The 18,590-nt window shown below is 44.3% G+C and overlaps 1 protein-coding gene across 1 annotated transcript in view; it reads left to right on the top strand.

Annotated features, from left to right (window-relative positions):
- LOC134936129 (complement C3-like) overlaps nucleotides 1-18,590 on the top strand; it is an 828,079-nt gene that overhangs the window by 385,017 nt on the left and 424,472 nt on the right. The window contains exons 15-16 of the mRNA XM_063931046.1: nucleotides 8,317-8,446; nucleotides 10,799-10,873. Of these exons, the coding sequence (XP_063787116.1) occupies nucleotides 8,317-8,446; nucleotides 10,799-10,873 (205 nt within the window). The remainder of the gene's footprint in view (nucleotides 1-8,316; nucleotides 8,447-10,798; nucleotides 10,874-18,590) is intronic.

Raw genomic sequence — 18,590 nt, forward strand, 5'->3', positions numbered from 1 at the left:
CACATTGGTTTGAACCACTAAAATCAGTAGAGTTAAAATATCTCACGTAGAAGGTGGTCATGCTTTTAGCTTTAGCTAGGCGTGTGTCGGAATGGGCGGCTTTGTCACATATAAAGCCCCTATCTGGTTTTTCATATGGACAGGGCAGAATTGCGGATTCGTCAGCAATTTCTGCCGAAGGTAGTGTCATCTTTTCATATGAAACAACCTATTGTGGTGCCTGTAGCTACCAGTGGCTGGGAGAATTCCGAGTTACTAGATGTAGTGCGGGCTTTGAAGAGTTATGTGGCCAGAACGGCTAAGGTCAGGAAAACGGAGTCGCTGTTTATCCTGTATGCATCCAACAAGCTGGGTGCTCCTGCTTCAAAGCAAACTATTGCTCGCTGGATCTGTGCCACGATTCAGCAGGCTCATTCTGCGGCTGGGTTGCCGCATCCAAAATCAGTAAAGACCCATTCCACAAGGAAGGTGGGCTCTTCTTGGGCGGCTGCCCGAGGGGTCTCGGCATTGCAACTTTGCCGAGCAGCTACTTGGTCGGGTTCAAACAAATTTGCAAAGTTATACAGGTTTGATACCCTAGCTGAGGAGGACCTTGAGTTAGCTCATTCGGTGCTGCAGAGTCATCCGCACTCTCCCGCCCGTTGGGGTGCTTTGGTATAATCCCCATGGTCCTTACGGAGTCCCCAGCATCCACTTAGGACGTTAGAGAAAATAAGATTTTACTCACCGGTAAATCTATTTCTCGTAGTCTGTAGTGGATGCTGGGCGCCCGTCCCAAGTGCGGACTTCTTCTGCAATACTTGTATATAGGTATTGCTTAACAAAGGGTTATGTTATGTTACATCAGGTTGTCTGATGTTTTGTAATTGTTCATACTGTTAACTGGGTTTGGTTATCACAAGTTATACGGTGTGATTGGTGTGGCTGGTATGAGTCTTACCCTGGATTCCAAAATCCTTTCCTTGTAATGTTAGCTCGTCCGTGCACAGTTTCCTTAACTGAGGTCTGGAGGAGGGGCATAGAGGGAGGAGCCAGTGCACACCAGTAGACCTAATTCTTTTCTAGAGTGCCCTATCTCCTGCGGAGCCCGTCTATTCCCCATGGTCCTTACGGAGTCCCCAGCATCCACTACGGACTACGAGAAATAGATTTACCGGTGAGTAAATACTTATTTTTTTCATTTATTTATTTTTAACAGTTTATTTTATAGCGCAGCAAATTTCGTTGCACTTTACAACTTAACACAATGATAAGACAAAAGTGGGTAATAACAAACAGTCACAAAGGTAGGAAGGCCCTGCTCGCAAGCTTGCAATCTATGGGGTAATAAACATGGATACACAAGGATAGGAGCTATCTATTGCATACAGTAGTTGTCCACCATATTACAAAGGTTCTTGGTGGGCTGCATGATATCGCATCACAGCAATGGTGAACCAGGGTTAAGAGGAAGGGAAATTGAAGAGAAAATATGTAGAGGATGTGTGTGGACTGTACAGTGGGGATGGGATATAATTGGATAGAAAAACTTATGAAGGTAATGTGAGCGGTTCTGGAAGTTGATAAGCTTGTCTGAATAGGTGAGTTTTCAGGGAACGCTTGAAGGTTTGGAGACTAGAGGAGAGTCTTAATGTACATGGCAGGGCATTCCACAGAGTGGGTGCAGCCTAAAGAAAGTCCTGTAATCATGCATGGGAGCAAGTAAAGAATGTGGATGAGAGATGTAGATTTTGTGAAGAGCAAAGGGGCCGGCTTGGGAGATATTTTGAGATAAGCGAAGAGATGTAGTATGTTGGTGCAGTGTGGTTAATAACCTTGTGTGGCAGAGTGGCTCTTTTTTCCACGTTCTGAGGAAGGGGTTAACCACATGCAGCTCATGGAGGAACCACATCCTTTCCTTAATTAAGACCAGCTAAGGTGTAAAAACCAGGCCAGATGAGTTAGTAGTGGGGAATGTGTGGGAGAGGCTGCACCTTTAGCAGCTCTCTCTGTCCTGGAGAATTCTGCACCCTGAAACAGTCTTCTTGTTTGCAATACTTCTGCCCCCCTGGAACTTACCCGCTACATTGTGGTGCTAGAAATGGGATAAGTGCATCCTGGGCAAAGGATCCCGAACTGGCAACCATGGAAGCCATTATGCAACAGATGTTGGACTTCTTTAAACAGCAGCAAGCAGTAGTGAATGCTCCAGTACTCCCCAAAATGCAGGCCTCAGATGATGTGGAGGCCCTTCTTACAACCTTTGGAAGGGTTGCTACCTTGCATGCATGGCCCAAAGAATCCTGGGCCCTACATATTGCCCCTCTGCTAACAGGAGAGGCCCAAGCTGTATATGCTGCCCTGTCGTTGGAAGATGCTAAAGATTATGACTGCGTGAACGCTGCTGTGGCTGACTGATTCTGCCTTTTTCTAGAAGCGTACTGGCGAAAATTCAGGTCTGTTTCCTATGACCCTAATGTGAGGCCGCGTGTTGAGGCCCAGAGGCTAGCCAGCCTTGCGGTTAAGTGACTCCAGCCGGACCAAAATAACTATGCCCGACTAGTGGAGTTGATCACTTTGGAACAATTTACTGCTCTCTTTTCTGCCAAGATTGCTCGCTGGAGCCAGCCACATCGGGTTGACACTTTAGACTCTGCAGTCCGGCTAGTGGAAAATGTATTGCTGGTGCAGGAAAGAATGGAGAACCTTTCTACTTTAATTATGACTGAGTCTCCACATCTGTCCCCGCAGCAACCGTTGTCTAGGGGTAAGGTGTCCCCACGTCGGGATCTGAATAGATGCCAGTCTCCCTCTAGGACACTGACCTCGGAGGAATTGAGGCAAACAGCTTCTCCCCTCGCTATGCGTAAAGAGGGTGTTTGGCTGAGAGATCCTTTTACAGAGAAGGCATTGGCCTTCCCTGTAAAACGTTGGCTGCTCGTTTCCCGGAAATTGGAGGTCCAGAGCTGGTGATTTACCCAATAACTACAGCGCAGGTTTGTTCCTCATGTGGCCAAGATGGGCACCAAGAGTGGGTAAGTCCACAGATGGATTGTTCTTTCTCCAGCGTCTTTACAGCTGTAGAGACCTGTCCTCTCCTAGGATACAGGTACATGTACAACTCAGAAATAGACTGGTTGAGGGTCTGGTAGACTCTGGCTCTGCTACTACCCTGATACAAAGGGATCTGTTGTCCCCAGAGTTATTGTTGCCCAATGAACTAGTCCACATTTGTTGTGTACATGGAGATGTTCGGGCCTTTAGTACCGCTATGGTCCCTTTGATGATTAGGGGAAAGACTGCCAAATTACGTGTGGGTGTTTGTCCATGGTTACCAGCCCCTGTGTTGATCGGATGTGACTGGCTTCACTTCCGGGCCCTTGTTTTGCCAGAGAAACAGGTGGCTGCAACGACCCTTGGAGAGACATTTGCTTTTTCCACAGATTTGTTTCTGTCCTTTGTAAAGACTCCCAAATCTAAGAAACAAAGGAGAAGGGATCACAGAGACTGGCTTACTCATCATGTTTTGGTGGGACAAAAGATCCCTTCCCATAACAATGCTGATCGTAATGTGCCTGTAAATGTTGATGTGCCTACTTATGCTAATGTGCTTATTAATCCTGATGAACCTGTCAATGCTATTGTGCCTAGACATGCTGAGGTCCAGGTAAGTAGTATTAATGAAGAGCTCTTGTTACTTCCCCTCATGCCTCAGCTTGATTTAGGAAAGGCTCAATGGGAAGATCCTGCTTTAAAAAGGGGCTTTGAAAATGTTCTTTCAGTGGATGGTGTCATGTTGTCACATGTGACAAAGTTAAAATATCCCCATTTTGTGTTGCTTGGAGAGAGTTTATATTGTCTGGACAAGCACAAACAAATGGGGGAGGTGATGTAACAGTTGGTGGTCTCAGGCCCTCTCAGAAAACAGGTATTGGTTTTGGAGAGAATTACCTCCAGGTTCTTTTGGCCGGGTGTTTATGCTGAAGTCTCTCGGTTTTGTGCTGCTTGTTCAGAGTGTCAAAAACAGCTGTAAAATTACCATCTCCTGCTCAAATAATACCTTTTCCAATTGTAGGGGTCCCTTTTAGTAGGTCCGATTGAACCACCTTCTAAAGGTTATAAATTCATTTTAGTTGTAGTGGATTACACCACACGTTATCCGGAGGCATTTCCCTTGAGGGTTGCCACAGCCGAACAGGTCACGACTAAATTGTTGGAGCTGTTTTCCAGGGTTGGGTTACCTAAAGAAATCCTTACCGACCAGGGAACAAACTTTATGTCCAAATTAATGCAGGGGGTGTTAAAGTTGTTAAAAATTAAATCTGTCAGAACCTCAGTATATCATTCCCAAACTGATGGCTTAGTGGAAAGGTTCAATCGTACATTAAAATCTATGTTAAACAAGTTTATAGAGACCAAAAAATGGTGGGATGAGCTTCTTCCCTATTTGTTGTTTGCAATCAGGGAAGTCCCTCAGGCTTCTACTGGTTTTGCCCCTTTTGAGCTTCTGTATGGGAGGAAACCACATGGTGTTCTTGATCTTTTGCGTGAGGCATGGGAAGAACAGCCAATAGAAATTGTCCTTCAATATGTGCTTTAGATGCGTAATCGCATGGACCTACTAGGTCAGTTGGCCCGGGAGAATTTGGCAAATGCCCAGGAGGCTCAAAAACTTCTCTATAACCGCAATGCCTGAACTAGAGTTTTTTCATCAGCTGATAAAGTACTTTTGTTGCTGCCTACTCAGGAAAGAAAGCTACTAGCAAAGTGACAGCGGCCATTTGAAGTGGAAGAGGAAGCTAAGAAGACTGCTTTCTGCACTCCGCTAGGCCTTTTCCAATTCAGAACAATGCCCTTCGGCCTGCATGGTGCCCTAGCCTCTTATCAGAGGTTAATGGACCGGGTGCTTCGTTCTCATCAAAATTATGCTGCAGCCTATATGGATGATATTGTTATGTATAGTCAGCATTGGAGCGCCCATCTTAACAGACTTAGGGCTGTTCTTCAGTCTTTGCTCAGTCTTGTGAGTAAGGTACAGGCCCTACCTAGCTGATGCCCCAGTTACAACTACCAAAAAGAGATTCTACTTGGGATTGGCATGCTATTACAGAAGGTTTTTGCCTGAGTTTTCTACCTTAGCGGCTCTGTTAACAGATTAAAAAATTCTGCCCCAAATAAACTTGAGTGGTCTAAGAAGTGTCATTCTGCATTCACCAAAATTAAAGTGCTTTTGTGTAAAGGCCCGGTTTTAAAGTCTCCAGATTTTGCAAAGCCATTTGTGGTTCAAACAGATGCCTCAGATGTCAGTTTGGGAGCAGTTTTGTGTCAGGAGTTTGATGGCATTGAACACCCTATTCTGTATTTGAGTAGAAAATTGTTCCATGAGAAACTAAGTATTCTGTAGTAGATAAAGAATGCCTTGCTATAAAATGGGTACTTGAGGCTTTGAGATATTATCTTTGCACCGTTGAAATGGTAGCATTCCATGAAAGATTCTAATGCAAGACTGACAAGGTGGTACCTGGCTCTCCAGCCTTTTGATTTTGTAGTCCGGCATCGTCTGGGACATTTACATATGAATGCAGATTTTTTTGCACAGGGCTGGAAAGCTGGGCTTCCACCATGGGCGATCTAGGTTCGCCCTTTAACGGGGGAGGTATGTGGCAGAGTGGCTCTCTCTCAAGTTCTGAGGAAGGGTTTAATCACCTGCAGCTCAGAGAGGAACCTTAATTATGACCAGATAAGGTATAAAAACCAGGCCAGATAAGTTAGTAGTGGGGAATGTGTGGGAGAGGCTGCACCTTTAGTAGCTCTGTCTGTCCTGGAGAAATCTGCACCCTGAAACAGCTGTGAATACTCTGCCTGTTTACACTGCTGTCTTCAAGTAAGCTGAATTGTTATTTTGTACTGTTGATGGTATCCTTTGTAAAAAGCTACTGCAGTGGATATGCCTGTCAGCTGGAAATTAAATCTTACTTGTTTGCAATACTTCTGTCTCCCATTGGTCGTCTGGAACTTACCCGCTACAGTGAGTAAAAGTATTTTATATTGAATACGGTAGAATACAGGTAACCAATGGAGGAACTGACATAGTTGGTCTGCAGACGATGAACATCTAACAAGGAAGATTAGCCTCTCTGCTGCATTCAGAATGGATTGTAATGATGAGAGTCTCTTCTGGGTAAGACCAGTGAGAAGACTATTGCAATAATCAATGCAGGAGATAATGAGAGAATGGATTAGAGTTTTTGCAGTGTCTTGTGTAAGGTATGGTCGTATTTTGGATATGTTTTTAGATGCATGTAACATGATTTTGAGACAGATTGAATGTGGGGAACAAAGTACAGTTCAGAGTCAAGGATTACACCTAGTCAGCGAGCTTGTGGAGTAGGATTGATTGTTGAGTTCTCAACAGTGATAGAAATATCAGGCTGGTAACTGCTATTGGCCGGTGGAAATATAATTAACTCTGTATTGGAAATATTAAGTTTGAGGTAGCGAGATGACATCCAATATAAAACAGCAGAGAGGCATTCAGTGACATGGCCCAATACAGATAGAGACAAATCAGGGGAGGATAGGTAGATTTGAGTATCATCTGCGTACAGATGATACTGAAATCCAAAAGAGCTGATTAGTTTCCCAAGAGATGAGGTATAGATTGAGAAAAGCAGAGGACCTATGACTGAGCCTTGCGGTACTCCAACTGAAAGAGGTAGCGAAGAGGAGGTGGATTCAGAGAAACTGATACTGAAAGAGCGATTAGATAGGTAGGATAGGAACCAAGAGATGACTGTGTCCTGAAGACCTAGGGATTGCAGTGTTTGTATGAGAAGAGAGTGGTCAACAGTGTCAAAAGCAGCAGAGAGATCTACAAGCATGAGAAGTGGGTAATGGCCTCTACACTTCGCAGTGACCAGATCATTCACTACTTAGTCAGTGCTGTCTCTGTGGAGTGTTGTGAACGAAAGCATGATTGAATTGGGTCCAATAAGTTGTATGAGTTAAGAAAGTGTGTGAGGCGATTGTAAGCACGTTTCTCAAGTAGCTTGGAGAGGCAAGAGAGCTGAGAAATGGGACGGTAGTTTGAGAGGCAGTTAGGGTCAGAATTTCGTTTTTTTTTCAGAATGAGAGTAATCACTGCATTCTTGAACAGTGAATGAAAGATACCAATAGAGTGAGAGAAAGATTACAGATGTTAGTTAAGGTTGGGATGAGCACAGGTGACAGCTTTACTTATTTGTGAGGGTATAGGATTAAGAGGATAGGTAGAAGAGTAGGAGGATGAGAAGAGGTGTTGATACTTTGTGGGATCAAATGAAGAGAGTGCCAGAGGGTTCAGGTATGGAATTGAGTAGGTCACTGGTTGATGAAGAATATGACATTTCATCTCAGATCTTATCACTCTTGTCCTTGAAGTGGGAAGCAAGATCTTGTTCCTTGACAGTGGCTGGGGGGTTGGATGAAGGAGTGTTGAGAAGTGATTTAAATGTATTAAAAAGTCGTTTGGGGTTAGAGGCTTGAGCAGAGATGAGAGTTTGGAAATATGTTTGTTTGGCAGTGCCCAGGGCATTGCGATAAGAGTTGTAGACAGTCTTATATGTGAGGAAGTCACTTAGGATATGACATTTACGCCACTGGCGGTCAACTTTACGTGACAGTTATTATAGGTGTCTTGTTGCTTTAGAGTGTCACGGTTGACATCTAGGCCTACTTTGAGTGTGATGGCTAGCTGGAGCCACTTCATCAAGGGCTCTCTCTAGAGTCTGGTTTAGGTGTGATACAGCCATCTTAGGAGAAGTGAATGCAGAAAAAGGTGAAAGCAGTTGTGTACAGTGAGGTGGAAAGTTCTTGAAGATTAATTGCATTCATTTTTCTACGGGTTTGAGGAGGATTGGAGGATTTCAGTAACACTGAGTTTGAAGTATTGGAGGAGAGCATACAGGTGATAAGGTTGTGCTCTGAGAGAGGGAAAGGGGTGTTAGTGAATTCAGAAATGGAGCATAGTCTGGTGAATACTAGATCAAGGCAGTGGCCCTCCTCATTTGTAGTTAGACTACAAATTTGTAGTCTTTATGGATGTGCTTACTGTATGTGTAAGTCTCAGATATCCCATGTCTTTATTGCAAGGTTTGGGACTCTGGAATTTTACACAAAGGGACCTGGTTGTGATGCACTTTATTAAAATGTAACTTAATATTTCATTTGAAATGATAATATAAGATTATCTTGCGAAGTATTGTGAAAAATCTATAGAATTTTTCTAAAATAAATAACAGTAATACAATTAGAATTTTCCAGTGCAACAGATCTTTTATCTCCTTTTTTTTGCACAAGGTTTGGGATTCTGTGGAGAAGTATGACATTGGCTGCACTCCGGGGAGCGGTTCGGACACAACCGGAGTGTTTCATGATGCTGGGCTGGTCCTACAAACAAGCTTCATGCTGGAAACTCCTCAGAGACCAGGTGACTATAGGTTATAGAAGAAATCTATCAAACCTAAAGAGTGGAAAGGTGGATAAGTGGAGAAGCAAGGAGCTACCGGTCACTGAATAGAATGTACTTGATAAATGGTAGATACCTGTAGATGCTTATTGGTTGCTATTGGCAGGGTTGTTTCTAGACAATTTGGCACCCAGTGCGAGCATTAAAAAAATGTGCCTCCCCCCCCTATAGGAAAGAGAAAAAAAAACATTTTGTGCACGCTCCTGGCAAGGGGGCGTGACCTTACTAATATGGGCATGGCCTTGCAGGAAAAGACTACCGACTACTCCAGTTTTTGACCCTGCAACAACAGACATTGGCCATCTCAGGAAAAAAAAAAGCATATTCCACCATATTAAGCCTCACACAGTAATGCCCCTTGCACCATATTATGTCCCCAGCATCAAATTATGGCATATACCACAATGCCAAACTCCTAATTACTTTCAAATTACCTGCTCGTTGCCAGCGGTTTCATGAATAGTCGCAGCCTGGCATGCCATGCATCAAGCCATGTTGCAGCATGCTACATTGCAGCAAAGATGAGCATGCCTTCATCTGTATGGTGTTTTGGCCACATTTCTTCCATGAAGACCACTTCTGACCAGACTTCTCCGAACTGTAGATGGGTGTACCTGGGTCCCAGTGGTTTTTGCCAGTTCTGAGCTGATGGCACTGCTGGACATCTTCTGATTTTGAAGGGAAGTAAGCATGATGTCTTTCATCTGATGCACTAAGTTTCAGCATTGCCCGTTTCTTTGTGCTTCTTCAAAAGAGCTTGAACAGCACTTCTTGAAACCCCAGTCTGCTTTGAAATCTTTGCCTGGGAAAGACCATGCTGATGCAGTATAACTACCTTTTGTCTTGTTGCTGTGCTCAGTCTTGACATGGTGTATGACCTGTGACATGAATCATTTTTCCACAACCTCACCTTTATAGCAGAGTTTGGCTGTTCCTCACCTAGTTTTAAGCCTCTTACACATGTGCTTCTGTATCAGTTAATGACTGTGTTTCAACCTACATATTTATTTATTTATTTATCTATCTATCTACCAGTTATTTATATAGTGCACACATTATCCGCAGCACTTTACAGAGAATATTTGGCCATTCACAACAGTCCCTGCCCGGTGCAGCTTACAGTCTATATTCCCTACCACATGTACACACACACATTCACACTAAGGTTAATTTTGTTGGGAGAAAATGAACCTACCGGTATATTTTTGGATTGTGGGAGGAAACCGGAGTACCCGGAGGAAACCCACGCAAGTATGGGAGAATATACAAACTCCACACAGTTAGGGTCATGGTGGGAATCGAACCCATGACCTCAGTGCTCTGAGGCAGTAATGCTAACCATTACACCATCCGTACTGCCCATGATCATTATCACCTGTTTGGTATGACTGGTTAATTATACACCTGACTATAATCCTAAAAAATCCCTGACTTTGGGCAAGTATACCTAGAAGAATTGATGCTGTTTAGAAGGCAAAGGGTGGTCACACCAAATATTGATTTGATTTAGATTTCTCTACTGTTTATTCACTTTGCATTTTGTAAATTGCTAAAAATAACCTATTTACACTTCTATTTTTGAAAGCACTCTTATCTTTGCAGCATTTATTCCACACCATGCGTGTGTACTGTTGATAGCACCACCTAATTGAGACGACTACTTTATAAAGTTTTTCTGTAGTGGAACAAAAACAACTTAAACAACCTTACATACACAGCGAAATAAAATCTATAATTTATCTTGGAAAACACACTGGGACAGGACTCAGGAGGACTCTGTGTGTGTGTCTCTCTCTAGACCCACATGCTCTCTTTAGTTAACGGGTTACACAGGCACTCAGGCAAGGAGTAGGTGTCTGGGTCCTGCGTAACCTGTTATCTATCTCTCCTCTGATCGGGAAGCTCCTTCGGTATCTCAGGAAACCTGATATTTCTGTGTCTCTGCCTGTACTGCATACTGTTCTGCTCATATTCTGACCACCTGGTTCTGCTGTTGCACAATAGGGAGAGCTAGTGATGTCAGTCTGCTCCGGCTGGAGGGGCCCTGACAAAGAGGGTTCCGGAGTACAGTATGCCCTGCACCCCCCCTTCTTAATCTAGCTATGGCACAATGCATATTTAGACCCTGCACCCCATGGCATAATGCTGTGATTCACTGGAATATGGCAGCGCTTACCATATAGGCTCCACTGTCTGCAGTTTCATAAGGGGGTTTTCCGGATACTAAAAATCCTTCCCTGCATGCACCAGTGCTTTCATAGAAAATGCTGTTATCCTGTTAATTTATTAAAATGTTTTTCTTGTCTTCCTCAGACCTTTTATGTCAAGCAAAATTAAATCGCAGACGACGTTCATCAGCTGCACTGATTCAATATAAAAACAGTAAAGGTAAAAACAGCCTACAAGCCTTCAATCAGTTTGTAGAATAACTGTCTCCAGAACAAGCAACAGTCACAAATGCTGAAGCTGCTGCTTCACTTTCAAACACAATTTATCCACTTTCACATTTTTACTGATCTCCTCCTTATTCCAAATTTTATATGGTTTTTATCCAGAAAATAGTTCTATGTAAGCTACTTGTCTGTATGACGGGAGACTCGGCAGAAACTGGTCATGAACAGGGGGGAGGGGCGACCAGGAGAGCGTCTGACATCAACCCTAGGGATCGCGGCATCATACTATTCCTGGAGCCTATGATCCCTAAGGCTGGAGCACCCGTGGTGGTGGCTCGTCAGCTACTGTTTGGTAGTCTCCTCCCAGAACAGTGCGACTGTGTCCGTATTCCATGCGCTACGCGAAACCGATGCCTTACCTTCTCTCCATGCTCCGGCCACACCCTGGTAACGTCTGATGGACCTGCTAGTATATTCGACACAGACGCCCGCTGAAACAGCACTGTACTCGTGGGTAAGTGTTGTCGCGACCCGGCGGAGAGTTGTTGGAGCGACTCTTTCCAATATGCATATAAGATGCTGTTAAGAAAGATCACTCAAAAAACAGTAAGACTATAAAAATAAAATAAGAAATCTTGGGGCTGCTAACTATCCAGCAGCCCTCTGACCATGGATCGGCTCCTGCCGCACCAAACAAAAAACTGATTTGCCTGAGACAGGGGGCGGGGATATATGGACGGGCCCGTTGCATGCTGGGAGGCCGGAAAGCTTTGACTGTTTGGTGCAAATCCGCCGTCGTTCCATCATATCCCATTGTTATCCTGTGGATATCCTGTGGACCCTGCCGGAGAAACTCTGGAGCTTGCAGAGTGTGCATCCTCTCCTTAGGGCACTTTTTTCTAAACTGCCTGTGGGAGGGGGCATAAAGGGGAGGAGCCAGCACACCCAGTTGAAGAAATTTAAAGTGCACTGGCTTCTTTTGGACCCGTCTATACCCCATCGTGCTAATCTGTCCCCAATATCTCTTATGGATTCTAGAGAAATAGGCATTGAAACACACAGCTAGGTGATATCTATTGCATAGTTGTCCACTGAATTGCAAAGGTTCTTGGTGGGTTGCATGATATCACATCACAGCAGTGATTAAACATTGATTAACCATTGTCAGAAGGAAGGGAAAGTGAAGTGTGACAAAGTTGCCGGCCAATTCCACAAATATGCCAATTTTAGAACTGCCACATGCGACGTACGGGGTCACTTTTGTCACACGGGATTATTTAAATACTTTCAGCTGCCACCAGCAAAGACTTTTCAACGTATTACGGACGTTGCAGGCGTCTTTAGCTTTACCTGTCCCACACACACTGCAATACTTAGAAAAATAGATAGGTGTGAGCCACACACAGGCTTAGAGTTAATAAGAACAACAGAATCAGAACTAAAATTAGGATTTTAATTTCAAGAATACTTCAGAGCTTTGGTTCCAAAAAGGTTACAAAGATTATTAAGAATATTTTAAAAACACACACAGAATACAGCAATCTCAATAAATGAAAAGGAAATAAAAAAACTTACAGAAACCTTAATTCACTTATACAAACGAATATTGGATACTTCTGCCATGGGGGCTTCACAGAATAACTCAGGTCATCTCCAGCATACTAGCTGTCCCCAAGAGATCACAACTTCTATTTTCATGAGAGACACAGATATAGGTGGTCATTCCGAGTTGTTCGCTCGCAAGCTGCTTTTAGCAGCTTTGCACACGCTAAGCCGCCGCCTACTGGGAGTGAATATTAGCATAGTAAAATTGCGAACGAAATATTAGCAGAATAGCGAATAGATACTTCTTAGCAGTTTCTGAGTAGCTCCAGACTTACTCGGCAACTGCGATCAGTTCAGTCAGTTTCGTTCCTGGTTTGACGTCACAAACACTCCCAGCGTTCGCCCAGACACTCCTCCGTTTCTTCAGACACTCCCCCGTTTCCGCCCAGAAACACCCACTTCCTGTCAATCACATTACGATCACCAGAACAAAGAAAAACCTTGTAATGCCATGAGTAAAATACCTAACTTAATAGCAAATTTACTTGGTGCAGTCGCACTGCGGACATTGCGCATGCGCATTAGCGACTAATCACTCCGTTGCGAAAAAAAATAACGAGCGATCAATCTTGGAATGACCACCCTAGTCTCCAGCTTCATCAGGCCCCCTCCCTTGGGATTTTTAACCAGTTTCCTGCTGGACAAAACACCTACACCAGGTTTACATTTTGTTGGTGATAGAAAGAAGCACAGGAGAAGGGAAGGAGATGTAGCCCAAAGGCATTGAAATCTCCTTCAAAGAGAGTGAGGTCTGGGAGGATTTGTACCTTGTCACCCCTGGACAGCTTTATTAGAATAGTATTAGAAGCCTCAGCATGATAGCACCTCTTGAAATCTCTAGTATTAGGGTGTGCCGTCCAGGCCCCCCTTTTTTCAGCTTTATGACTAGCCAGAAAGTTTCAGCTCCATTATCTAAACATGTGGACTCCTTTTACTTCCATCAGGTAATTGATCTGGTCATCTCCCTCTTATCAGTATTTATAACCTCTGGTCTGGTCCTTGCACATGTCATCTCAAACTTTATGGTCTGCAGATCTCCTTCAGCCTGGATGGATTGAGGTTAAGTGCAGGACATTTCATATCAGCCATTTTGTTACATCTAGGCTGAAATAATACAAAATAATATATATACAGTCACTTGAAAACATTATTGGTGATTATTCCTGCAGGTAATCACCACACCTTAGATCACATATAATTTGTGATCCTCCTTTCTGTATTTAAACGTGACATGAAGAAAGAGAAAATATGTGTAGGTTATGTGTGGACTGTACAGTGTTGGATAAAGGTGGTCATTCCGAGTTGATCGCTAGCAGAACATGTTCGCTGCGCAGCGATGAAGCAAAAATCCGTCACTTCTGCGCATGCGGCGCAATGCGCACGCGCGACGTACTTTCACAACTGCCGATGCAGTTTTACACAAGGTCTAGCGAAGCTTTTCTGTCACACTGCTGGCCGCAGAGTGATTGACAGGAAGAGGGCATTTCTGGGTGTTATCTGGACGTTTTCTGGAAGTGCCCTGAAAAATGCAGGTGTGGCTGGGCGAACGCAGGGCGTGTTTGTGATGTAAAAACAGGAACTGAACAGTCTGAAGTGATCGCAAGCGCTGAGTAGGTCTGGAGCTACTCTGAAACTGCACCATTTTTTTTTGTAGCCGCTCTGCGATCCTTTCATTCGCACTTCTGCTAAGCTAAAATACACTCCCAGAGGGCGGTGGCATAGCGTCTGCACAGCTGCTAAAAACTGCTAGCGAGCGATCAACTCGGAATGACCACCATAATTGGGTAGGAAAGCTTATGAAGGTAATGTGAGTGGTTCTGGAATGTGATAAGCTAGCGATTATGGATAGAATCTTGATCTTACAAATGTTCCTTACTGAAAATGGTTGCATTTTATTCACAGTAAGGATTGCTTACCTCCCAAAATGACCCTCTCTATGAGGAACAAAATGCTCAGCTTTTGGACTTTAATCCTAATTTATGATTTCCGACACCTGTTTCGAACAGGTTAATGGATAAAAAAGGTGTTTCAGCACAGGTGATGGCAATCATTAATTAAGAGGGAAATCCAGGAGCAGAGCATTTTGTCGCTCCTGGAGAGGGTCATGTTGGGAGGTATGGGAGTGCAGGGCGATAAATATGTACATACAATTGAAGTTGTAAAGAAGTTCATCTGTTGCTGTATGAGTTAGATGTTCTCTTTCAGTTTTCATCCAGTTTAAGTCCCGGCTAAATCCGTGCTTGGATAATAAATGGTAAATCTTCACCCTTAGAATTCTGCACCCTGCATTAATCTGCCTAGGTTTAATCAGCCTACTAACATCTAATATGATGAGCTACAAACATGTGTAAGTTGTAAGTTCACTGTTTAAAACCCCACCCCATTGCCCAGCACCTTCCAAGGAGGTGAGCAATAAAATGTAAAACAAACAAATAGTGAGAGGGGAACATGCCGTCAGATTCCCCAAATCTCCAACAATAAATCAGGCTAAAGGCTGCCTATAACATAAGATCCACATTAAGCAGTTATGTTATTCAAGGCTGTGCTAATGTAACAAATGCAATAGAGACTGCTGGGATCAGTAGTTCCACATTACCCATGCATTAAAGACAGTACTATGCAATAGTATCCTAGTTCACTGTGCAGCTGATGGGAGTAGTAGTTGTTCAATTTACCCATGCATTAAAGACAAGACAATGCAATAGTATCCTAGTAAATGTTAGTAAATGTACCCCTAAGTCACTAATCTAATTAAAAAGGCAAAAGGTAGAGGTACTATACCCAGAGGGGTAAGTTCAACCCAGTCGCCTTGAAGAAGGTTGTAGTTTGGTGCTCCCCCCCCCCCCCCCGGTGAAAAATAGAAAACAAATATGATGTGCGTATGTATGTATGTATGTATGTATGTATGTATGTATGTGTGTGTGTGTGTGTGTGTGTGTGTGTGTGTGTGTGTGTGTGTATATATTGTGACAAGAACACTGGGATAGTGTTTGAGGGCAGGTATGTTTGTCCCAGGTTCTTGTCTTACATGTTTTAGAAAATGAAAACTTCTAGGAAAAATGCTTTTGTTTTTGTCAGAACCTTTTCAGTTTACTGTAAAAGCTGGGTAAAGGCTCTGAGAGAGAGATAAGGCGAGTTCTAGACATTGGGCCAGTTCGGGTCTTTAGCCTCACAGAGGGCTAATCAGGGTTTCAGCTGTGTAAGAGTGTTATAGGGCTGCTAGCCTGATTAGTATGGGCAGACTGCCTGGGAAGACTGGAGGGATCTGTGTGAGAGAAACACGCTTCCTGATACAAGTGAGCTATACAGTGTTTACTGGAGAACTCTGTGTTTTTTTTGTTTAGTAATAGTTAGGAACATCTTGTGTTTAGTTAGTGCCGGACAGGCAAGGTATTTTCTTTTGGTGTTTGTTTTATTTTCTGTTTCAATAAAACTGGCCGGGGCCAGTTGTACCAGAAACTGGACTTGTGTTGTTCCTCAGCTGCTGCGTGCTGCCATATTCCCCAGGAAGCGGCGCCTTGCACCCCTACAGTGTTACAACTTGGTGGAGAATTCGAGCATGCCGTTCTGCGCATAAGTGAAAGCAGCAGCTTTGTGAGGCCTGCAGAAAACGGTGGTTTATGCAGATACAGCCCAGTGTGAAGTTACTGAGACTCACCCCTGAGGGTTTGATATATGTCCTGGGTGAAAGCAGCTACAAAGCCGCCTGAAAAATCTGTCGACATGGAGGATCTGCTTAAAGCCTTGCTGTAAGCTACAGCGGCTCAGCAGGAGGCCAACAGACAGCAGCAGGTGGCAATGGAGGAAAATAGGAAACAACAGCAGGTGGCAATGGAGGAAAATTGGAGACTACAGCAGGAGGCCAACAGACAGCAGCAGGTGGCAATGGAGGAAAATAGGAGACAACAGCAGGCAGCTGTTGACGAACTTTACAGGCAACAGCATCAGGATAGATAGGCCAGAAGTGGTGCAGAGCCTTGCAGCCCGGATTGGAGATGTGGCCGTCAGTGCTCCGACCAGCTCTAGTTCTATACGGGCCTGTCACTTCCTGCAGAAAATGACATAGGCTGATGATGTGGAGGCCTACCTGACCATGTTTGAAAGGACTGCCGAGCGTGAGAACTGGCCAAAAGCGCAGTGGGCCAGTCTGTTGGCACCTTTTTTGTCAGGTGAGCCCCAAAAAGCGTACTTTGATTTAAGCCCTGCTGAGGCTCGGGACTATGATAAACTAAAGACTGAGATCTTGATCCGCCTGGGAGTCACGCTGTCAGTACGAGCACAAGGGGTGCACCGTTGAGTGTATGCCATGGAGAATCCTCCGCGCTCCCAGATGCACGACCTTATTCAGCTAACAAAAAAATGGCTACAGCCAGAGACATTAACTGGTCCCCAGATGGTTGAAAGAGTCGCCATGGACCGCTACTTGAGATCTTTGCCCATGGTCCTGCGCAAGTGGGTGAGCCATGGAAACCCGGGTACTACTGACCAATTAGTGGACATGGTAGAGTGGTATTTGGCAGCAGAGGAACTACTGATGACCACCCAGCAACCCATAGATCCTCGACAGCGCCCTTCAGTAAAGACTGGTAAGACTGTTCCGTGGGAAAACGTTGCTGGGAGGTTAAGAGAATGCAAGGCTGTAAAGACTGTAAACACTGGCCCTGGAGACAGGCCAGTGGGGCTAGAACGGTCTATGTTGCCCAAATGGGTTGATAATCGTGTGGTTAAATGTTTTAGATGTGGTATGCCAGGTCATGTAATTGCCAATTGCCCAGTCATGCAAAAACCCATGCAATGTGATGCTGCCTTTGAATGTCGCAGAATGTCTTTCTTTGCTAGGTTAGCCTGTACTGTGGTACCTTCACCTGAGCTGGAAAAACAAATGTGTGATGTGTTCTTAGAGGGTATCCGGGTAGAGGCCTTGCTAGATTCAGGAAGTTTAGTTACCCTCGTGGAAGCTGGGTTAGTGAACCCCTCAAAGGTCCAGCAAATACCTATTGGGGTAACTTGCATACATGGGGATACCCAGTATTATGTCACTGCTGAAGTGAATATAGAAACTTGTTGTGGGTCAGCAATGGTTAAAGTAGGACTGGTCCCCACCTTGGTGCATAAGGCCATAATAGGGAAGGATTTTCCTCATTTTTGGAAACTGTGGGAATCACGTTTATCAACAGATGTGAGAAGTGAAGAGCCAGTTGGTAATACCGGTGATTGTATGGATGTACATGTGTCTTCGGAACTTTCTGACCCTTTGCCTTCTGCCAGTTTGGCTGGGGAAGTGACAGATGGGGAGTCCAGTGAGGACCCTCTTGCTGGGAACAGAGACATGGTTAGAAACGAAAGCGTGCCTGACCTGGAGGTAAAAAAGGATCTGTTTGCATCTGAACAGTTAAAGGATCCTACCTTGATAAAGGCTAGAGAGAATGTTAAGATTGTTAATGGGGAGCCTGTGGTACCAGGTGACAGGGTTACGTATCCCCACATGGCCATCTGTAATGAGCTCTTGTACCACATTGTCAAAAAGGGTGAGGATGTTGTGGAACAGCTGGTAGTACCCCAGCCTTATCGGAGAACGGTACTAGATTTAGCTCATAGTCACGTTACAGCAGGGCATTTAGGGGCAGAAAAACCACTGAAAGAGTTTTACAAAGGTTCTTTTGGCCAGGTGTTTATAAAGAAGTGTCTGAATATTGTTCTTCCTGTCCTGAATGCCAGTATCATGCCCCTAGACCCCATTTCAGGAGCCCACTAGTTCCCATGCCTATTATAGAGGTCCCGTTTGACAGAATAGCCATGGATCTCGTGGGGCCCTTGTTAAAGTCCGCTCGGGGCCATCAGTATATCCTGGTAATAATGGACTATGCCACTCGATATCCTGAGGCTGTCCCTTTACGCACTATCACAACCAAGGCGATAGCTAGGGAGCTGGTGCAGGTTTTTAGTAGAGTGGGAATAGCAAAAGAAATTTTGACTGACCAAGGTACTCCATTTATGTCAAGGGTCATGAAAGAATTGTGCAAATTATTTAAGGTCACTCACCTCAGGACGTCCATTTACCATCACCAAACTGATGGGTTGGTGGAAAGGTTTAATAAAACATTAAA

This window comes from Pseudophryne corroboree, chromosome 6 (genome assembly GCF_028390025.1).
Source record: "Pseudophryne corroboree isolate aPseCor3 chromosome 6, aPseCor3.hap2, whole genome shotgun sequence".
Taxonomy (NCBI): Eukaryota; Metazoa; Chordata; class Amphibia; order Anura; family Myobatrachidae; genus Pseudophryne; species Pseudophryne corroboree.